General features: G+C 42.8%; 1 protein-coding gene across 3 annotated transcripts in view; it reads right to left on the bottom strand.

The window, feature by feature from the left end:
- ACAP2 (ArfGAP with coiled-coil, ankyrin repeat and PH domains 2) overlaps window positions 1-19,371 on the bottom strand; it is a 115,039-nt gene that overhangs the window by 22,417 nt on the left and 73,251 nt on the right. For 2 of the 3 annotated variants that reach the window (XM_088444809.1, XM_088444810.1), the window contains 4 exons: window positions 10,173-10,265; window positions 9,484-9,692; window positions 9,101-9,210; window positions 5,510-5,620 (listed from right to left, as the gene is read on the bottom strand). In XM_088444809.1, coding sequence (XP_088300935.1) covers window positions 5,510-5,620; window positions 9,101-9,210; window positions 9,484-9,692; window positions 10,173-10,265 — 523 coding nt within the window. The remainder of the gene's footprint in view (window positions 1-5,509; window positions 5,621-9,100; window positions 9,211-9,483; window positions 9,693-10,172; window positions 10,266-19,371) is intronic. The other variant, XM_088444811.1, reaches the window with a different exon arrangement.

The following is a 19,371-nucleotide window of genomic DNA, read 5'->3' as shown; positions in this document are numbered from 1 at the left end:
AAAGAGAGAGAGCCTAAGCAATAGACCATGTAATGGCTATCACAACCAGCGGTTCCATCGACTGTCCCCGGAGGGAACGAAGAACCACTACTAACTCCCAAGGAGTCCCTAGGGAGAACAAATGGAGGCGTAAGCCAGAAAACACACCAAAGGATGAACTAGATACCAGAGTGGAGCAATTCCATATCTTAACCATACCGACAGTGTAGAGATCCGCACTGTCAGGAAGGCCAGGCCAAGGGTGAAACCCAAGCCAGCCGGCAGGAATGCCAGAAGATCTGAAAATCCTGGACACCGGAGGATCATATCGACAGGTACGATACCGTAAGAATTACGTATGCCACAGTCTGTGGCAGATCCCAGCAAAGTCTGGCCTGTCTGCTCTAAACATCTCAATGAAGACAGAGCCAGGGAAGCCCTAGGACCACAGCAGGGGCGCAGTCATAGACAAACGATCCAGGTCCAGGGAAAAACAAGGACCCTGAGACAACAGGTCCAGATAGTGAAGCAGTAGGAACGGAGCATCGATGAGGAGACTCCGAAAATCCTAATACCAGTGACGTCTGGGATGAACTGGAGCCCCCAGAAGGAAAGCCCCTCTGTCTCGAATTAAACTTCCGAAGACCTCGAGGAAGAAGGGAGACCGGAGGACACAGGTACACAAAGTGGAATGACCACTTCACTGACAGAGCCATTGAAGGTAGCTTCAGTACTCCTAGAGCTGGACTGTAACACCGGTAGTGTGTGATAGAGTCAGAAGGCCATGAGGACCAATCACCTCAGGGAGGCCCCCTCTGCTCACCAGGAGTTGAAACCTCTCTTGGAGAAGAGACTAGTCCCCGGGATGCACGTCGTAACGGCTGAAGAAGCCCGCTTCCCAATGGAGAGCTCCCAAAATGAACACTGCAGAGTTGGCCAGGAGAAGACCCTTGGACTATGTCAGAATGTATGACATTCCTGTCATTGCCACCGAACTACCAGTGTTGCCTAGATGGAAGCCACTGTTGTGACACTGTTGGACTGAACCTATGCAGGTTTACCGTGACATAAGGGTTAGGCCAGAGTGAAGGCCCAAGACAGCCGAAAGTACCAACAAGTGGCAGGGCGGAAGCGACAGACGTCCAGCTACCCCGAAATGAATGCGGACCAGACACTGTCTGCAGCAAAGAATACCCTGGACGAGATGGCCATAGCCACCCGGACAGAGACCGACTCGCCTCCGGAGAGAGCATCATCGGCCGAACAGCGATCCGATAGAAAAAAAAAACTCGATCCATCTGGAGAAGAGTCAATTATGGCAAGGCCTGGAATGGAACTGATCACATTCCCCCCTCCCAAAAGGTAGACACTCTGGGAGACCGCGCATCACCAAGAGTAATGACATATGTCGACCGCGTAGACATCCGCACACTCCAAGTTGAAGAGCGGAGAGCTTGTCTTACGCCAGAAAAATTCTCAGATTCCTGAGAATCCAGCAGTGCTCCCAGATGAAGAATACTCTGTGAGGGATGCAGGGAGGACTTTTTCCTCCGGTGACTAATTATCTGTGCCGAGAAAAAGCCACTGTTATCCTGACCCGGCGGTAAAGTACCTCGGTGATCCTGCTAACAGCAGGAGGACGTCCAGAGAAAGGAGCATTCGGATACACTGAACAGGTGAACCGTCAGAAAATCCGTAAAGCTGGTAAACCCCGGTGGAGTTAAGGACAGTCCCAAAAGGCAGAGCCCGAAACTTGCAAGTTTTGCTGTGGCACAGCAAACCTGAACCCCTGCTGATGAGAGGGCTCTGTATGTACCCGTAGGTACGTATCCTGAATACACAGATATACCATAAAGTCCCCAGGCTCCAAACGTCGAATGATGGAGCAAGGAGGATTCCACCTGAGTCCAGGCACCCTTGGAATCTGATTCAGGGATTTGAGACAGAGTATAGGCAAATGAAGGACCAGTCAGTCACTGCCCCAGAAAGAAAAAAGAACAACCAGTGCCTCGCTGAGATAGTGAGGCTGGCCGAAATAGCTCTGCTTACCGCAAAGGCTGTATAGCTTTCTGGGTTTGTAAGGCCCTGATCGGAAGAAGGGCCCGTGTAACAACGCCCGTGAGGAGGCCGCCTGAGCAATGAGAGGCCGTTGAGAATCAGTATCTCACTCTGGAATCCCCCAGATGTAGACCTGCCCAGTCAGGCTGAAGGTTTATCCTCCGGTGTAGAAGCAGGGCCGTCCAGAGGTCCAGGACAGCTCGGTACTAGATATGGTGGCCCCCGTGGAGGCCAACAGCCTAGAAAAAACAGGCCTTTAGGCTGACCCTGAGGACAAAAAGACTTAACAGAGTTAGTCCGAATGTAGTGGGAGTAGCTAAAGACGGTATCTCTCCATTAGTGATACTGCCAATGATGCAACAATCTTGTCAAGGCCGGACCAAACAAGATCTTCCCCCTGGTAGGAGACTGCACCTCTGCTTTCCCATAACGTAGCCATAGGGTATTGCAACAGATACAGACGCAGCCGAAACCCTGAAAGTTAGAAGACCGGCATCCAATGTAGGTAATCCCACATATGACAACTGCATATTTTATGTGAGCGGCAAAAGACATTTGAATCCCAGACGTGTTGAAGGGGAAAAACGTTACAAATGCATCAGCCCAATATGCAACAGTATTAACCAACCATGCGATGGCCATGGTAGGACGGGCAACAGGCCCTGAAAACGAGTACATTGATTTCAGGTAAAGTTACCACCTACGGATCCGTAAAATCCGTCCAGGCCGGGATGGGAGGCATATTAATGCCTGTAACCCGACGATTTAACATACAAATCCACCCCAGAAGGAGATTTCTATTACTTGTGAGGACCCTCAGGGAATGGGAAACAGGAGGTCTTTGTGACCCCTCGTATCTGGCGACAGCCAGACTCCCGCCATGAGATCCACCCACTGGGCAGAAACGAGGAATGTATGATACAGGTGCAGGATCGACATTCTCTATATCCAGAATGAACCTGGCTACCAGCCCCAAAGCAGGGATAATAATACTTGAAATCGGCTCCCCTGTGAGGGGGAAAGAGCCGAATACACCCTCCAGTTCACGGCAGAGCCACTGGGAAGTAACCACAGGGCGTATATCACGCCATTTAGTATTTCGTAGAAAACGACATCCACCAGGGTGGCCGTTGTGGTAATCCCTGCAAGGGGAATGACAGACTGATGCGGTACCGGAGGTAATTCATGTACTATGAAAAACCCGGCAGGGAGCGATAGTCTGTGAAACAGGGGTAAAGTGCAAGAAATTGCGAGATACCCCGAGTTGAAAAGGGCAGTATGGTGAAGTAACCACAAGCGAGTTACGACAATGGGGCCCGCCCGGCGATCCTCAAAGGAGAGGATCCTGAGAAATAAACCGCCCAAAGGGGTCGTGCAAGGGGCCCGGCACCAGATGGCGCCGCATACAAAACCTTTCTGAGTCAAATCCTCCGCACTAATACCTGCAGCACATGGCTTGCAGGATAGCAATAATGGGTGCAGTATCGTGCGCAATCTCCTGGTCAGATATATTTGACTATCTTGACGGAAATATTAAGCAGCGCCATACCGGTCCTGATTGACGCTAAGATTAGCTGCAAGGACCCATTATCAGCATATGCAACACACAGTTCCATCTAAAATATGGCAACGTGCAGCACGCAACAGTATGTGACAAACCTCACAAATATTAACAAGTATATATATGTGAGGTCTCAGAACCACCCCAGGTACACCTGTATTAGGGCAGATAAAGAAAAGGGATAGATATACACTGACAGGTGAGAGAAAAAGCAGACAGTCAGCACTAGCATAAGTCACATACAATGCAGACATATATACTGTACATACATAAGCATGACATATAATATACTGCACAATGCCGCTACATTCAACTGCCCAGATTCAGTGTCTGGGAAGGCTATAGCGCTGTGTACACTCACCCAAATGGCCAGGTACGCAGGGGGACTGGACTCACTGTCATCCTAGGAGTTCTGCAGCACCACCGAGAGATAATGGCCGCTGGAGACCTCAGAAGAAGCGTGGCCCGCGGAGGAAGCAGCTCAGCGACGCCAGACTGCGTGTTGAAAGGCACGCTGAGCTGAGGAGCCGCTAAACAGGGAAGGCTTCCTCCCCTGGCTAGCAATTAACCCCCCGGGATGCCGGCTCCCGCTATAATCCCTGGTGGTCTAGTGGACACGCGGGGTATGCCTCCATGGAGGGGGAGCCCGCCGCCACCGCTAGCGCCTCCGGTCTGTCCCCAGAGACCGGAGGCATAAGGCTGCATACACACGTGGATCACCGCAAGCGGTGACCACGCGACTTACCTGTCCCCGTCGATCCGGCAGCAGCCTAGGGATTCCTCCAGAGTCCGGCTAGTACAGACTCTGGGGTCCCGCTGCGATCCCCAGATCTGTACTGGCGTCGCAGCACCGGCGGGGTGTAGGAGCGGCAGCTTGGACAGTCTGACGCTGCCGCTCTGAAGAGTTGTAAAAAATAATAAAACTCTTTTTTAAAATAAATTTTAAGCTTAGGGGCAGCTAATCAGCTCCCCACTGCACTAACGGTGACCCGACTCCGGCCGGGCACCAACTTAAACTGAGGTGCCTCTGGCTGGGGGGCGGGGTTATAGGGAAAGTGGACCCAAGTGCATCCTGGGAGCTAAAAGCTTTAACTGCGTGGTGCCCGGATTTGGTTCCCAACCTATACCCCAAGGTCAACCCTGTGGACCCCCTATGGACCCTGAAGTAGAAATATCTGTTTTGCAGAATGTAGCCTTCATAAATCATTTTGTATGTTTTCCTTTTTTGTTAAAACTGTGGTACGTATGACATTCCATTTCATCTTTGTTAAAAAGGAAAGTAATATCTTCCTATTCTATCACAAGCCGCTAAAGCTCATCCCACATTTTTAAGACAGTATTTTCATGGAATGCTATTTAGGTAAAGATAAAAACGAAAAACCCAGAAAATGCACTCCTCCAATACACCTTATATCGGACCTGGGGGGGGACTGGATGACGAAGGGGGAAGAGATACAATACTTAAATGGTCACATACGGCACTGCTGCGGGGGTGAAGGAGGGGGGTGGGTGATGGGTTAGTGTCATAATTGGAACAGGTGGTTTATGCCATTGGGGATCTATTGCCGCTGAGAAGGGGGTAAGACGCAATGTTATAATGGGGACAGATGGACATGTCGGGGTATGAAACACCCCCTAGGTATATTTTATTAATTCAAAGTTTTAAATAAATTTTTTTTTAAATGTCCTTAATTAAGTATAAAAAGAAAAATCTAAACATTTTTGAAAAAATAAAAGTCAGTTAAGTAGTTAACTTTCTATCTTAGATCAATCAAAACAAAAAATCCATTCCATTTAAAAATCGCACAGATAAGCTCTAGAATACATATGTGAGAAATATAACCATTATTTCTCAAAATGAAGAGCGTTTAGTGGTCTCATTCATTAACATACAATGGAGTCCATACGTACAGTGTTACTATGTCAGCATTAGCAGCCTCTATGGCAATACTCAGAGGGTCTTTTCCATCTTCATCAGTAGCATGCTGGTTGGCTCCCCGTTTCAGGAATAAACACACTTGCCTGGGTGAAAAATAATAACATGAAGGTAGGTAAGCCGATCAATACATTATTTTATATATAGCGCAGCTGCATCAATTTAAAAAGAAAAAAAAAAGTGGCATATGGAAATAAAAAAAAAAAAACAACAACTTACCAACATTATTATCATTTTTAATTTATAAAATGCTGACATATAAAAAAACACTGTGCACTGAGGGGATAAGGATACAAACAAATTACATACAATTAAAAAAACCTAAAGTTGGCTCTTGAAATCTAATATGTATTGGGAACACTTGATAAATAAGATAACTAAGTTTGTATCTCTGATATCTTTTTGCAGAACTTGCTTTGCCTACAAACATTGCCCACCTCCTGAACAGACACAGCAATTGTACAATGGCCTATAAGCTATACATCTTTAATTAGTGGTGTCAATGATAGCCCAAGTGTCTCCTAGAGTGGCATTAATCAATGCCATCAGTGCCTCTCCTCAATACATATTTCTTCCTAACCGGTTCCATGCCCCTTCTTCTACATTAAAACTTTGTTGTACATTATCCCCATTTGAATCAATATATTGCTAATTCATTCCTGGAGTGGTGAGCAGCAGTTCCTCACACAACACAAAGGAGTTCATTTATGAAGTATGCTTTCGTGCAAATGCTTTTGTTGGGCACCTATGTGCCTGGTTGGTCCACTTCACCTGCTGATCGCTTACTTTGATGTTAGCAGACACCTCCGCAAACTAGAATGTGTCTAGGTGAGGAGAGGGGCAGAAAACGCACTGTGTAAAAAACCATCACACCAAAAGTGCAACTGCAACCAGTCCTTTCATTAAATAGGTTTTCTGCGAATATGGTCTGTTTAGCATATTTATTTACTTTAATGAATCATGAGTGAGGAGACATTGGGTCATAATTACATGTACCCTGCACAATTCCTTTGCAAATATGGATAATAATGAATCATACCCTAAATAAAGATCACATTTTTCCAAATTCACAGATGGACACTGGTACAAATGAATGCCCAAAGCCAGTGTCGGACTGGGGTAAGAAGGGCCCATTGGGGTAATGTAGCATGGCCTGTCACCAGACACGCTTGGCTAACCATTAGGTGAATCTTGGTGTAGTTTCTATAGAAGTGCACCAAGCACCCATGTTTATTAGTGGCCCTGCTCAACCAGGTAACTGCCCCTCTAATAGAGTGACAATGTATAATTCGAAAGCACAGTGTGGAACCTGACCCCTAGAGGAAGGGGCGGGCCCTCAGGCAGTGGGGCCCACCGGGGATTTCCCCTGTACACCTGTGTGCCCCTATAACCCTATCCAAGGCTTGATGTTTTTGTATTAAAGGGGCTTGCAAACCAGTACGAATATTGTATATGCAATTACTTTATCCCAACCAAATAAGTGCACTACTATTATTTATTTATATTATAGCACCACCAATTTACGCAGCGTTGTACAGAGAATATATGTAATTCATATCAGGGTCATTCATATTATTGTGTTTTGCATTTTGGGGTATCCATTATTTACAACACCTTCCACTGACTGGAGAGGAATGAGGTGGATATGCAATCATTCAGACACCACATTTACTGCATTGTATAACAAGCACATGTGAACATGTGCACCTTAGACAGTTTATACACCAAACAAGGTGAGTTGCAACAATTTTTTGAAGTTGTGATAATTTCTTAAACCACAGAGTGTACAATAATGTACCTACTGTGTTTCTCATTTTTGGTTCCACATTGAGCAAAACCCATTAGGAACAGATTCACAAAGTCACATTTGAGACCTTATTTAATTTCACACGAGTTCCAATTCCTGGTAAGCATCTGCTTTGTCATGATAATAAATAAAGCACAGGGACAGACACTTAACAGGGCTGGAGACTATTTTCCTCAATGGACAACTGTATGTGCCCATTTTGAATGTCACGTCAAAACAAAATCTTTTCGTGTTGACGTCAGGAGGAAAAAGGACTAATGTTGTCTACAAGGCGATCGTATAAGACCTCGGTAGAACAAGACTATCGCCGTAAATTCAAAATTGCTCCCATGCGAAGTCGGGGGTGGGTCGCTAGTTTAAAAATATAAAAATCAGAGCGCATTATATTACCCTTGTTTTCTGTGGTACTATTAACCAATTTTATCCTATCCTGTATCCTTGGTCACTTATCAGTCACCCATGATCTAGCAATACATACCTTAGCTAGCATAAATTAATATTGTACAGTATTGCTGTGTGAGTATATTAAATATCATCAAGATGGAGCCCAAACAAACACACTGTCAGATGACATGTGTACCTGTACTCCAGTCTCTCTGATACAGGCTAGAACTGCATCCTAAAAGCTCTGGACCTTGGGGCATAGCCACAAAAGTTACCAGTAGATACAGAGGGGTAGATTTACTAAAGTGGGGGTTTTTATAAGTGGAGATATTGCCCATAGCAACCAATCAGATTCTAGCTATTATCTTCTAGAAGGTATAAGATGAATGTTAAGTAGAATGATTGGTTGCTATAGGCAACATCTCCACCTCTAAAAACTTGCACTTTAGTAAATATACCCAATAGCCTAGCACCACATTTTAGCAGCATATGTGTGGAGACAAAAACACCCTATTGAGAATAACCAATTAAAAATGTTGCAATTTAAAAAAAAAAATAATATATATAAAAAAATAATAAAAAAAAAAGTAGAATTTTGGGAGCTCTGTGTCCCAATCATCATCCTGGAGAAAGAGGTGAAGGTCGGCCACCTACTTCGACCTACTGTGTCTTATATCATCAATATCAGAGTTATTTAACAAATAGGAGTGTAAAACAGAAATTACCTCAGGGATTTCAACAGTGTATTCGGCTATTTTAATAGCAATAAACTGATGTAAGAATGGAGGGTTTCTTGTTAGGATTATAAACAGACTGAAGCTTCCAGAAGTTCTCTTCTCATTTAAAATTCCTTACAGGCACTTTTTTAAAGTCATTTTACTCAATATACCATCATGGACCAATATCAGAAACATGTTATACTATTCCTAAATAAGGGGCTGAATGTAAATAGGTAGGAATGTGAAAATAACTAAGTAACCAAGTAACCAGGAAGTGCTGGAAATGGTTCACATGTTACTGTACATTTTTCCTGTACAGTTGGCACCCAGATGCGATGAACTCACGAATTGCCCCTGCGATGTCCTATATTTATAGCATCTTATGAGCATCGTAGAAGATGCGGTCATGCAATGAGACCGATTTATCTGAGATAAATGGAGATTGTACGTGCATACACATTATACAATCCTCTGTCATACAATCCTCTGTCATACCATAAAATTCACAGATGATCTGACAGATAATTGTATAGTGTTTACCTAGCTTAAGGGCAGCACTTTAATACATATGGCAAGCTGTATTCGTGTTTACAACATTTGTGCCTCTTTCCCTGTGAAATAATTCAGCATTGTAGAATCTCTCACTTGCCGCTTACCCTGTGTGACCCAGCACTGTCGCGTGATGTAGTGGTCCTCGCCCTTTCACATCAAGGTGATTAACGTTGGCACCATTTTGTAGCAGAAACTCGCAGGTCACTAGAGATCCCTAAACACATAAGTGAAGATCATGAGGAATGATTGACAATCAGGATCCCTTTTTAAATAATGAAAAATGAATGGAAATGTCCATTAAAAATAAACCATCAATTCATATTTTGTTATTAGAGATGCAAATAAGCTGCAACTCTCCATCTCTTATGAAACACAAGTGCTACCCTGTTTAGCTTCCATGGCATGCGGAGACTTGTAGTTCCACAACAGTTGGGAGCGTCAGAGTTGCTTGAGCCAGACAGAATACATATAGAAACTCATTTCATACCCCATGCACTGCTTGTATAAGAGGTGTAGAGTTGTTTTCTTTTGCATTAACCCAGTTGACTTCTGCCCCATGAGCTAAGGCCTCAGCCATCACTGGAAGATTCTGCTTAAATGCTGCTTGGTAAAGCCGGAGTCCTGGGAGAACTTTCTTAGTGCTTCTAGTGTCCTGAAACACTGCCGAATCCCGTTTCTCCTCTTTCTTTCCAAACTCTGAAATAAGATATATGAACTTCAAAGTTGTTTCATTAAAAGGGGAGCGGTTTCTCCTTCTATAACTGAACATTGGGCCATTACAATAGTATACTATTATTACGCAACCCTGATCGTAGCAACCAAACAATCCCCCTCCAGAAACATACCAGATAGGATAATCCCTTGGACAATAATGATTACCAATACATTGTAATGCCTAACAGCCTCACAGCACATAAAAAACTAAAGATGGATACCACTTCTAACCCTGTGGATAATCTGTATTAACATATTAAAGAAATAACTTAGATCTGTAGGGAACCTGGCTAAAAAGGGTCGGCACAGGGTGGGATGGGAGCCAATCACATGACACTGACATCCAATCCTGGGTTGATTTCTTCTCCCAGCAATGTGATAACTGTTGTGATGCAGCATGGGTTTCTTGCCTCGTTACAATTATAATATTATTGTTCTATGATTAGTAATTAAAACACTAACCTGCATCATACAAACTGTTGGAAGACACTGTAGCTGCTAGGAGCTCCCGGCTACCATCTGCGCTGAACTGAATGCCACTGTCATTACTCTTCACTAGTAAAATAACATAAAACAGATTGTACTCAAGGTCTGGTGCTTTCATGTACGTCTCACACACTGAAAGCAACGCAGTCATGGGCACTGCACTGTGCTTATTTCATGGAATGAAAACACATACAAGTACGGTACATGCGGTAGTAAGCCATTTACACTGGGGGGAGCTGAGCAGAGGACAGCAGGGCTGTTGCGGTCAGTACAGCCATAATGGCTCTATAGTTGCTTTGATGGGAGACTGTACTGTAGTCTCACTTATTAGAATAATGCAGCAAGGTGTCATAAGGATTATACAGGCCAGGAAATGTATAGCCTTAGTCAGTCAGCATATTAAACTAATCCTATTTTAAAACCTTTTTCAATCAGCTTTCATTGACGGTGAATATTTTAGGAATAGACTACGGGTATATTCAATAAACCCCATGGCTAATTGCTGCGCGGGACCTATTCAATCAGCGTGGATTCCTCGCGCACGAGTCCCTCCAGTCGGACTTTACCTCGCAGCTCACGTGCAGGAAAAACCCATTGATTCCGCAATTTACGAGGAATCAGTGTGTTTCCGCGTGTGAGTCTCGATTTTGCGTCGTGGGAAAAGGCTATTTTATTGAATAGCTTTTCCCTGCACCGCAGGAATTTTGCCTGGCAATTAGTTGCAGTGTAAGCCCCGCGGCTAATTGAATACCTGCCTATAAATGCCTTTTAAATTATGAATTTATAATCAGAAGACTGGTTCTCCTTAAAATAAAGGCATTTTGTGATTTATAAGGAGCTACCACGCAGACTCATATCCAGCTGCACTGCCCAAGTGGTAAGCGACCAAAGGCAGCTTTGGCCTAGCAAAGGGAGTAATGACGAGCCGTAGCGGATTCAATTGTTTTGGTCATAGTTCTATTATTTTCCAGTCTGATAAATAGCTAATACAGATGCAAGGGATACAAAGTGGCACAAACGGCCTCAATAGTAGTGCATAGCCGAAATAACAAACCATAGAAATTAATGGAATATATTAATATGGTGACGAAGACCATATAACCACTATCTGTAACGAAAGTGACAAATTAATCACACAATAGTTATACCTTCTGTATTAATCTGTTCAATTGAAAGAATATTCAGTCTATCATCCCAATAATAACTGACAACATAGGATTATTGATGACTTTTTCATTTGTGTTACTTAATAATTAAGAATTAGATCCTCAAAAGAACTACATAACAAGGGATACATGGGACACCGAAATGTTTTCAACATTTAATCTGGTTTGGTTTCATTTCACGATTTTAATTGGATTTAAAAATAATTTGATATGTTCAATAAATGTGATTAAACAGTAACCTGAAAATGGCCCTGGCTGTACTGCTATAAAATACAATTTTTCTTTCTTTTTGCAATTAACTGAATTCTCTTTCTGCAATTTTTATTTTCAGTATATCCAGCTCAGTAATAACTGTTTGGCTTTCATGAATGGAGGCAAACACACACAGCTGAAACTTATATTAACAATAGGAATTTGCTTCTGCAGAAGATCCTGATGAAGTGGTCATTGTGTTAAGGTTATGCCAGGTGGGCAATGGTGCAGCAAGCTATAGATCCCAGGTACAGCCTGGTTTCCAATGAAGTTGCTATGTGGGAACCAAGTGTGATATGCATCAGGCTATAATGCTTCTAGTACATTGACAGCTACCTTCCTCAGGTGTTACCCTCAGCATTTTAAAATGCATGTTTGTATGTGTAGTATTACAGAGCAACAATATATAACTAGGATCAGAAACTGAAAGAAAACCCATGTATCTCTTTCTCATATGTTTACAGATTCAGCCGCTGCATGAGGAGTGTGACAGCAGTGCAAGTCAGGCTTACAGTGATTAGGAAATATGCCTATGGGAAAAATGATAATACTTGGGTTGAAGGGTGGCTAGTATTATTTATAGAGCACTTCTTTTCTTAGGTCACAGAACAGTATCGTATGTCATTTTAAATACAGTGACTTGCTCCTTCTATTTCTCTATTCACCTCCTCCCAGCAGCTTCATATTCTGACTGTAGCCCTGCCAGTAATCCAATACCAACTAAAGAGAGCATGCTTGTTATTCAGTCGATAATTACATAGATGTAGATGGTAAGTCTGCAAAAAACGAATAAAAATAAATATACAAAGATCTTTTTTTTTTTTTAAATGCTCGGGTGGAAATTCAGTCCTCTGTGCTGGCAGAACACTATGGGGCACTATGGATAACATAGCCAATTTTCCCTTCACACCCCATAGAGGTGCGCAGGGAAAGGAGTGATGTTGGGCTACTGCAATTCGTTGTGCAGACGAACATCGCCGCAAATTGAATTATCCACTTATTATGTTTCCTGGGGTAGAAAAACCAAAGACAGACATGCAGCTCCGATTCCTAGCTTCAAAGCCTTTGTAAAATGAAGACCATCACACACACACACCAATATTAGCGCTAGAACCAAAAATATGGGTGTGCTTTGGGGGCACAGGTTTATTTACAAATGTATAACTAACTAATGCAGTGGTTCTCAAACTGGGTGCCGTAGCTCCCTTGGGTGCCTCGGGGCACTTGTAGGGGTGCCACAGGTTGGTGGTCCAGGACCAAATTAAATTGTTTATGGTCAATGTGATTGACCTCTACCAGGCCTAATTTTGCCTATCATAAAATATGTGGGCAAACAGAATTGCAACCCTGTCCACCAGCCTACAACTGTGCCTAAGGATGACATATATGCCCACTTTATTTAATTGTCTAATATTTAAAGAATTTCTCAATAAGAAACTTTTGTTAGGGGTGCCATGGAAACAATGCGGATACTCTAGGGTGCTATGATTCATAGAAGTTTGGGAAATGCTGAATTAATGTATATACACGGTAATGATTTTTTAGTAAGGACATTAGGAAATTGTTTAACAGGCTGTACATTTTGAACACTTATACTGTGTCAGCCCTGCAAAACCCCCTGAGACGACCCCGTCAGCCAGTTAACCCAAGTGACAATTAGAAAAAAGACGGAAAAAAAAGGTGTATGTAATGTTTCAATGCACATGCAGCTACAGATGTGTCCTCCTACATCTATCCTCAATGGAAAATGCCTGGCGTGAGTGAGCCGCAGGTCCCGTGCAACTCTGCTAGCATCAGGTGTTTGATGAAACTGCGTCTTCGTCACAATGTGTTGCAACTAGGACTAGTTGCTGCAGCTGCATCACAGCACTTCACATGCTGATTCAGAGACTCAGTCGCACACAGATATACAAGTGTTGCATATCAAATGAATCAGCATTGCGACTTAGACACATTTTCGGGGAAAAAGACGCCCGGTGCTAGCAGAGTCTCATGGGCCCTGACGCATGGCAAGGAGCTGTTAGGCGCGACTGCAGCAAAGATGTGGGAGGACACTTCTGTATGCTTAGAGACACAAAAGTATGGGGAACAGCATTAATGAAGTAGTGTGAAATCCAGACGAGGGACTTCAAGTGATTTTCTTGTTGGTTTAAAGAGCCATTTAAAAATAGTGTTAGTTATCCATCAACAGGAAAACGGAATATACAAACTGCTCATATAATAAATAGTCCACACAGTAAATGTTATTGCTAATACAATTAAATAAGGGCCTTAGTAATTAAACACATTCTGGAATTAGCAGACATCCCGTCTCCCTGTATTTACTAAAGCTGTAGAGTTGCTATGTAGCAGAAAGACCAACAGACTTGAATAGTTACCTTGGTCAGAACGTCTGTGCATTAACCAGTTCTAACAGTCAGCTGTTCTGACAAATGCTTATGAAACCAGGGAGTTTGCTATGCTAGCTAATACAGAGCAAAAGCATGTGGGGCTTTGGCACCGCACAGCAATGAAATTCAAAGAACTATGACATCCAGTATATTTTACACACTGACATTTATATCCCTGGATATCAATCTCATCAGTTCAGACTACAGTGGAAAATATATACATTCATACAGGCTACGAGTTTAGGAGCAATTTGTATTTTGCACAGTTTCCCATTGTACTTTTTTTTTGCAAATCCCTCCCTCTTTGATGTAAAGTTAAAAGCTCTGTTGGAGGGCTAAAGCATATGTACAAAGTCTTTTACAAGAAGAGAGCAAAATATAGAAAATGTACACCCATCAGCCATAACCTTAAAACCGCTGGCAGGTGAAGTGAATGACACCGATTATCTCATTACAATGGCACCTGCGTGGGGTGCGAAGGCTAGCCTGTCTGGTCCAATCCCAAAGAAGAGCTGAAAAAGTGAATGCTGGCTATGGTAGAAAGGTGTCAGAAGACAAAGTGCATCTCAGCTTGCTGCGTAGCCGCAAACTGGTCAGAGTGCCCATGCTAACCCCTGTCCACCACCAATAGCTCCTACAATTTGGCTCGTGAGCATCTGAACTGGTCCATGGAGCAATCGAAGAAGATGTAAAACCCTGGTCGGATGAATCACGTTTTTTATCACGTGGACAGCCGGGTGCGTGTGCGTTGTAATGCCAGGGGAAAAGATGGCACCAGGCTGCACTATGGGAAAAAGGCAAGCCGGCAGAAGCAGTGTGATGCTCTGGGTAATGTTCTACTGGGAAACCTTAGATCCTGGTATTCATGTGGATGTTGACATGTACCACCTACCTAAACATTGTTGCAGACCAAGTACACCCCTTCATGGCAACAGAATTCCATGATGGAAGTGGCCTCTTTCAGCAGGATAATGTACCCTGCCACATTGCAAATATTGTTCAGGTATTGTTTGAGGAACATGACAAAGAGTGATGTTGGCTTTGTCTTCAAATTTCCCAGATCTCAATCTGATCGAGCATCTGTGGGATGTGCTGGAAAAACAAGTCTGAGCCATAGATGCCGCAGCTCACAACTTACAGGACTTCTAGGATCTGCTGCTAACATCTTGGTGACAGAAACCACAGGAAACTTTCAGAGGGCTTGTGTAGTCCATGTTTCGACGGGTCAGAGCTCTTTTGGCAGCACTATTAAGCAGGTGGTTTTACTATTATGGCTGAAAGGTGTAAGTGTTCGCATATTCATAAAAATAAAAAACTGACTAAAACAGAACAAAAAAATTGACCTTAAAAATAGTTAATGAGCAGCAAATGGGAAAGACCAGACAGAAGCCATTGGGACAGCAAAGACTGCACACCGTACAAGAATGGTTACTTACTACTACGCAGCTTTGAGGAAGTATCAAAGTAGGAAAACAGTGAGTCTAGCTCATCAGGACAGAACAGAGACTCCCGCCGTGCTTCATCACTGCTAACAGCAACCGCTGGGGACATGCAGGTTAGCAAAGCATAAAGCAGGCAGTAAAAGGAGAAAGAGGGTCAAGTAAAACCAGACAGCTATCTGGTGAAAGAGAAAGTGTAATGGTCAGAAATAACAATTAGCTGAGGTTACAGATCTAGTTATACATTTGGTTTGCAACACTCTGACATGCCAACAAGAATTCTATAAAGGTATAGTAATTTGTCATTTATATTGTATTACAATTCTACAGAGATCAATTTGTATATAAATCTGTAATCTCCACTAATCTAGGGGTCACTTCAAATTATTCAAGCAGAAATTCCACTGAACGTTACAGGCATCTACCATAGATGAAGGTTGAGGTGCATTCTTCAAACATCTGAAACCTTTGGCCAGTGAGAACGTAGGAGGTAAGATCATAACTGCAACTTCCCTTATGAAGGTTTTAAGAGAATTTACCAAAATGGCAACATTATTATTTATACAACTTTTTCATAAGGTCTAATATTATTTATCTTTACAGTGGGACATTTACTGACATATTGGGAGGGGGGTGATTCAATTAGGTGTGTTTATCTCATACTTACGAGTAAGTGCGGCTATATGCCACACCTACTGTACATCCGAATTTGCTCCATGGGGCAGCAAGCAAAAATGTGCAAACAGAGTCCAAGCAGCGAGGGGGGAAAGAGTCAGGATTCCGCCATTTACTTGCCGTTGCGACGGCACCTAATTATATACATTTTGGAAACATCATGGGGGAATTTAATCTAGATACTTTAATATGCGTGTTTGTAAAAACTGTACACCTTGGCAGATCATGTTGGATAATAAGAAACGCTCAATCAACATATTTCCTACCTATTGTGAAATAAAACATGGAGCTGGCCGCTTACACATTCAAATCTGGACGTTCAGCTTGATCGCCAAACATGGGTAGCCAAAATATATGTATCCAGCCATCCTGAAGTCTTAACAGCCAGATAATAGTGCAACTTCAGGGCCTGATTCAATTTACGCAATACCATATTTACGCAGATCAAGCGATTGCTTTCCATTGTGTATGCATGTAAGCCACACTGCGCACGCACAGCAATTGCGCTCGCACACAGGATTCATTTGCAAAGGGAGTGACATGTAGTCAACGTTTGGGGGAGATAACGGGGGATGATTAGTAAAACACAGGTGTGTCTGACCATTTACACACAGTTTCATGGGCATGCATAAATTACCTATTGCGATCTCCTTCACAGCATGAGAGTTCTCTGTGTGTCAGGAGTGATGCAGTGTTTGAGGCAGGTCAGACTCGACTTACAAGCTGCGTGGCTGGCCGATCTATGCCGATGTTACCGACGTTTACACTGTTATACGCAGTGGCGGCTCCAGGAGTGGGGCTGCAAATTCAAATAGGGGAGCCACACCATCTGCCAGTGAGTCCCAGCCATCTATGTTTGGCAGCGTTTGAAATGACAGTTAGTGTGGTTCCCCTATTTGAAATTTGGACTGCGCTGCAGCCCCAGCTCTGGAGCCGCCACTGGTTGTACGTCGTCTGACGAATATGAGAAGGCGACAGTGGGCGTCCCTATGCTTGGGTAAGCTATGAAAACATTAACATTTTCACAGCTGCGTTCCGTGCGAAAACGCAGCTACGAATGCATTAGCGTACATCACTGAATCAGGCCCTCAGTAATAACGTTACACGTTATCATGGTCACCAGACTGTAGCATTTTGGCTTGGAAAAATAAAATGGAATAGAATTGTAATATTATCTGCCGTCTTTGAGGTCGGAAGAGACTCACATACTGTATGTTGATAAGGGGCCAGTTTAGAAAAAAAAAAAAAGACAAACTGATTAAAACATCATATGTGGCAACATTTAGGGCCGTATTCAATTATGTGTGAAAAGCAGTTTTCTGTGAAAAAGTATCGAAAACTTATCCCCGTATTCAGTTCAAAGACTTTTCGCCGGTGCGGAAAGTCAAGGCATCGAAATCGGCGAAAAAGATCGCCTATGAAACCGGTCAAAAAAAAAATGCAGAATTGGGGTTTTGGGGAGCAAACTTGCGGGAACCACCCTGCACCCTTGGGACAGTCCCCCCAAGCTAAACTGTGTCAAAAAAAATTCTAAAAAATACTTTAGACCCCAAAAAAGTACTTTCATTTTGGGGGCGAAAAAAAAACAAAGTTGGGGGACAAACTTAAAAACTAGCGAAATAGACACCATCGGGGCCCCAAGTATGCCCCAGGTGTTCTTAAGATTGCAGGTGCTTGCGGAAGGTTGATTTTTTACGTTTTTTTAATACTTCACATTAGCAACTTCAAAATATGCTAGCACCCATTTTCATGTACCCCAAATTTGCTGGGACTAGTTATTCTGATGATAAAATATTGCTTAATGCTATTCTTCACCACTTATGTAACCACGCTAATAGCAAGCTTTTGGAGAAAAAAAAAACCTAAGATTACCTTTATTTGTGGTACTAGAGCACCTCTATAGTGATCCCCTATGTTAGTGCAGCTTTTCGAGGGGTACAGAGTGTTTTCCCCATTTTTGACAGTACTTTTCGCCAGGTACGAATTCGTCGGGTGCAGTTTTCGTCGATTTCTAATTGAATACGGGTATAAGCGGGGACGCGCGCAATACTTTTTCGAATGGAAAACCAGCGATGACGGCGAATAGTCCAGGACATTTCGCACCTACTTGTATATGCCCCTACGAGGTAAGAAGATAAGGATTTCTAAGAAGCAAACTGCTGCTTCAGTCCGAATTCTTTTCTATCAGCTAAGTAGAGATCATCACAGAAACATATTTTCAACCATATACAAGACACAATTGTATTTACCCTTACTGCTAAGGGCTACAAACATTATGCTTAGGGGTGGATGTCCTAAGCCACGGAGAGAAAGTGGAGAGAGGTAAAGTACCAACCAATCATCTCTCAACTGTCATGTTACAGGCTGTGTTTAAAAATGACAGTTAGGAGCTGATTAATTGGTACTTTATTTCTCTCCAGAGCTTAGTACATCTACCCCTTACCATATCCAATAGCCAAGATAGTCTTTTTCCCGATAAGTTGCAATTTTGGAGTACTTTTTGGGAAAAATGGTTATTGTGAAATTGTAAGAGCCGTGGTTTTCGCATATACAAAAACTGTATAGGAATTATAGTGAATTACATTTCACCATTTCTGAGTAGGTGATAAGTTGTACAAATTCCCTATTTTTGGGTAAAAGTTGGGACTCAGTGCAGAACCTCTTGGACATTTTCCTTAATTAATTAGGCGCAAATAATTTTTTTTATCTTAATTTGGACAATAATGAGATGCCATTTTTGGGGTGAAAAGATAAAGAAAGTTGTAATTTTGTAATTGTATTTTGGGGGGCTTTATAAATGGGACAGGTGTTTTAAAAATTGCAGGTGGCTTCACCAGGCGTATTTTAATTTTTATTTTAAAAGTACCCTAAAATCACACAAAAATACACTTGCACCCATTTTAATGCACCCCTAATTTAACTTCAGCATTTATTTTGGTAAAAAAAAAAACTTGCTTTCTATCATTTTGTCACTGTTATAGAAAAATGCAGATAAACAGCCATTTGACACAATTTAAAAACCCTAAACACTTTGAACACTTTGATTAGGTCAACTAACACACACTTCTATACTATTCCCCTATCTTTTTTGGTGTACAGGCTGATTTCTCCATTTTCACATACACTTTTTGCCGGTGTCTACAATGCTATTGCACCTTTTGCAATAGGATCGCCTGATAAACGAGGAGGCAGCAAATTCAGCCGAATAGTCAAAAACATTTTCTCCGGAGAAAACTTAATGTTATTGCAGAAA

The sequence above is a fragment of the Taudactylus pleione genome, unplaced genomic scaffold, assembly GCF_031769625.1.
Source record: "Taudactylus pleione unplaced genomic scaffold, aTauple2 ptg000372l, whole genome shotgun sequence".
Taxonomy (NCBI): domain Eukaryota; kingdom Metazoa; phylum Chordata; class Amphibia; order Anura; family Myobatrachidae; genus Taudactylus; species Taudactylus pleione.
The sequence above is the reverse complement of the archived record's forward strand: the minus strand, read 5'-3'. Positions and strand labels throughout refer to the sequence as shown.